The sequence below is a fragment of the Dipodomys ordii genome, unplaced genomic scaffold (genome assembly GCF_000151885.1).
Source record: "Dipodomys ordii isolate 6190 unplaced genomic scaffold, Dord_2.0 Scaffold19, whole genome shotgun sequence".
NCBI classification, from domain to species: Eukaryota; Metazoa; Chordata; class Mammalia; order Rodentia; family Heteromyidae; genus Dipodomys; species Dipodomys ordii.
In genome coordinates, this window is record NW_012267235.1 from 13,589,487 (window position 1) to 13,593,182 (window position 3,696).

The 3,696-nt window shown below is 47.1% G+C and overlaps 1 protein-coding gene across 1 annotated transcript in view; it reads right to left on the bottom strand.

Moving 5' to 3' along the window:
• Dhx33 (DEAH (Asp-Glu-Ala-His) box polypeptide 33) overlaps positions 1 to 3,696 on the bottom strand; it is a 31,375-nt gene that overhangs the window by 12,825 nt on the left and 14,854 nt on the right. The window contains exons 5-8 of the mRNA XM_013013141.1: positions 3,327 to 3,512; positions 2,627 to 2,738; positions 912 to 1,071; positions 411 to 499 (exon numbers count right to left, since the gene is read on the bottom strand). Of these exons, the coding sequence (XP_012868595.1) occupies positions 411 to 499; positions 912 to 1,071; positions 2,627 to 2,738; positions 3,327 to 3,512 (547 nt within the window). The remainder of the gene's footprint in view (positions 1 to 410; positions 500 to 911; positions 1,072 to 2,626; positions 2,739 to 3,326; positions 3,513 to 3,696) is intronic.

The window sequence follows — 3,696 nt, forward strand, 5'->3', positions numbered from 1 at the left end:
CTGAAGAGCTGAGGGACAGCGCCCAGGCCCAGAGTTCAGGCCCCACGACCGGACCCCCCAAAAAAAAAAGAATCTCAGAGGTTTTTTTTTTCTTCCTTGATGAAGAGGAAGGGCAGAGATTGGCCAAAATCTTGTTAAATGCAAAGAAGGTTGATCTCTGCTGCCCTCTTGCTAATGAGAGTACTTCTTTAGGTTTCTGTAGTACCCCATGGAACTCCATGACCTTCACTAACTCAAGGTCAAGGACCTATGTGATGGGGCCAGCAGCATGGAATTGATCATTTTACCATTTCCAGACAGTTTTCTGATACAGTGTTGTTAGACACCCAATTACTATTTTTTCTTTGTTATGGAAGAGTGCATTTGTTGTTTACTTGTCCATCTTCCATTACACTGAGTATTTAACTTACCAGGAGATGGTTTGGACATGAAGTCAAAGGTGAGCACATTTGGGATTTTCATTGCTAGGAGCTGAAGTATCACACTGGCCAGGTTGCACCTGTGAAGAGTGAGAGTCATCTAGTTGGCCTGAGCCCTCAACAGCATTCACTCAAGAACCTTAGTGAAGCCAGGTGTCGGTGGCTCATGCCTGTAATCCTAGCTGCTCAAGAGGCTGAGATCTGAGGATCGAGGTTCAAAGCCAGCCCGAGCAGGAGAAAGTCCATGAGACTCTTATCTCCAATAAACCAACAGAAAACAGGAAGTGGTGCTATGCTTCAAGTGGTAGAGTGCTTGCCTTGAGCTGAAGAGCACAGGGACAGAGCCCAAGCCCAGAGTTCAAGCCCCACAACTGACCAAAAAAAAAAGAATCTTAGTGAAAGCTAGGACTCTGGGGAAAAATGAGTAAGTAGGAAGAAGAGACACAGAAGAGATGGCAGGCAGGCAGGCACGCACATGCAACCAGAGCCTACCTTTGGATCTCTGGCACAGTCATCTTATCAAACTTCTCGAACTCCTCCTCGGTGTAGAGCCGGTAGCAGACACCACTGTCTTCTCTGCCAGCCCTCCCTGTGCGCTGCCAGGCCTGGGACTTGGACACCCGCTGCACAGCTAACACCTCAAGACCACTGTCTGGGGGAGGGGGGGAGAATGGGCCCCATGAGTGCTCTCATTATACACAGCACTGGAAAAACAAATGGTGCTCAGAACACCAGTGAGTCGTTCTGAAACTTGGGGGATCAGAAAAACTCCAGGCTAACAGAGAAAAGTACAAGACCAGGTTGCTATGCAGTGGTCTGGTTCCACTCTGAAACACAACACTGCAATGAACCCTTGATGGTGATCTGCAACAAAACCATCAGAAAAGCTTTCCGTCAAGGGTCAGAAGAAATTGACTTAGATCAGAGAATGCCAAATACTCCAGTTACCTGGCATTAGAATTCTTTGGACATGGGACTTTTGGTGCTATGACGGGGCTTGTTTCCAGTAAGCAGGAAAGGTTGATCACACTACCAACTAATGAGTACCTCAATCACAGTTCTCTGATAAAAGTGAGGCCACATGACAGGTGTCCTAGAGGTAAGGGACAGTAATTTTCTCAAGGGTAAATACTATGCCAGGGATTGGAGACTTACCCAGTCCTGGGGGACACACATGGGAAAGTTAACCCCTCTGTGCTCGGTAGAATGCTTCAAATAAAAATGGGAGGGGGAGGATAGGCAACCTGGTGCCAGCAGCTTAGATCTGTAATCCTAGATACTCATGAGGTTGAGCTCTGAGGATCACAGTTTGAAGCCAGCCCAGGTAGGATAGTCTGTGACACTCTTAACTACTCAGAAAAAGCCAGAAGGGGCGCTGTGGCTCAAGTGGCAGAACACTAGCCTTGAGCAGAGAGGCTCAGGAACAGAGTCCAGGCCATGAATTTAAGCCCCAGGACTGATTAAATAAATAAATAAATAAAATTGGGGGCAGCTGGAAACCAGTGGCTCACACCTGTAATCCTAGCTACCCAGAAGGCTGAGATCTGAGGATCATAGTTTGAAGCCAGCCCTGAAAGAAAAACCTGAAAGACTCTAGTAAAGACTGAGAAGTGGTTCAAGTGGTAGCTTGGTAGGTGGCCTTGAGCAAAAAAACCAAGCAAGAGCTTAAGGCTCTGAGTTTAAAAGGGGGGGAGAGGGGCGTTTTATTACAGTGGTTTCAAATTCTCTGTAGAATAAAGCAAGGTAGAAGACAGAAATGAGCAAAAATGACTTCAAGCAAGCTTCCCACAGCACACTCACAGAAGAGTCAGTGCTTCTTCCTCTGCTCCTCACCCCAATGGAGGGCAGCTACGTTCTTCCTGGGAAACCTAGGAGCCCAAACAGGTCAACCTCAAAACATCTTTTCTCAGGAGGCTATCAGAGGGGCATCAGGCTGTCTCTAGTCACCTAGCTATCAGACACTGTGCTCAGCTCCCTGCTGTTGTGTTGGCAGGCTTGCTAAACCTGTGCTCTTTCCCATCTTTTCTCACCTTATTGGGTCTCCTTTCCACACTTGATTCCTGGGCTGTCTCACTTATAGTTCCTGCCACTGAAATTTCAGCTGTTCCCAAATATACAATATTCATGTGAGGGGAAACTGTGGAACTACAGTTTCAACAGCTGCTCACTATAGACGGGAGAGACATTGATGAGCTACAAATTCTCACCAGGGTTATACTTCTTTGCTTTAACCATGCCCGTGTCAACTACATATTTTATTCCTGCAATGGTTATGGAGGTTTCTGCGATGTTGGTTGAAATGATCACTTTGCGATAGCCCTAAAAGGAATAAGAAAACCAAAAAGCCATATGACATATATATGATGCAGAAGTTTCAAAACATATTCTCACCATTAATTTATGACCAAAAAAGAGAAAACTTTACTAATGGTGGTCATTAATAGTTGAGTCACTAAACTGGGCAGGGTAGGGAGAGGCGACCCTGCAGTCCTGAAGGTGAATTTAGGCAATGAGATGTGGTTTGGAACAAGCACATGCCCCTTGAGCAATACCCACCTGGGTGGGGGAGGGGACTTAGTATTTATGTGGGATCCCATGAGGATGAGAGTGTCTCACTGTATGGGCACAGCAAAGCACAGACAAATGGTACTATGGACAAATGTGGTTTTATACTGGCCCTAAAAGAGTCACATGTTTACCTTTCTGCCTCTGCCTCTATACTCTTCTCATGCTGACAAATGTTTTCCTGTTCTTCCAGGACTGTCTGCCTGCAGCTATGCATTCTCTATCTCCATTCTCTCCATGAGTGGCACCACTACCTCCCTGGTACTGTGGCACACAGGCCCCACTGATGGGCCCCGACTTAATGCCCAAGAACAGGACTGGACAGAAAAAGAGGTCACTCACCTTTGGGGCCCCTTGGAAGACTCGGAGCTGCTGTGTGTAGGGTAGGGAGGCATAGAGAGGAAGAACCAGCAGTGAGGGGCAGCCATCCGGGAGGTGCTTTGCAATGTCTCGGCAGGTCTTGCTCATTGCTTCGATCTCCTCCTGACCAGTGAGGAACACTAGGATGTCCTGAGAAGAAGGGGCTTCCTATTAAAAAGACAGAAAAGTAAGGGGGGACCAAGATGGCGACGGGGCAGTAGGGAAACGCCACAGCTCTCTCCAACCAAAAAGAGAGTTCGAGTTCCAACGCTTAATCTCCCCAAGAGACCGACAACAACAAAAAGACGAACACTCAGAGAAAAACCAGAGGTGAGAAATAACAAAAAAAGAA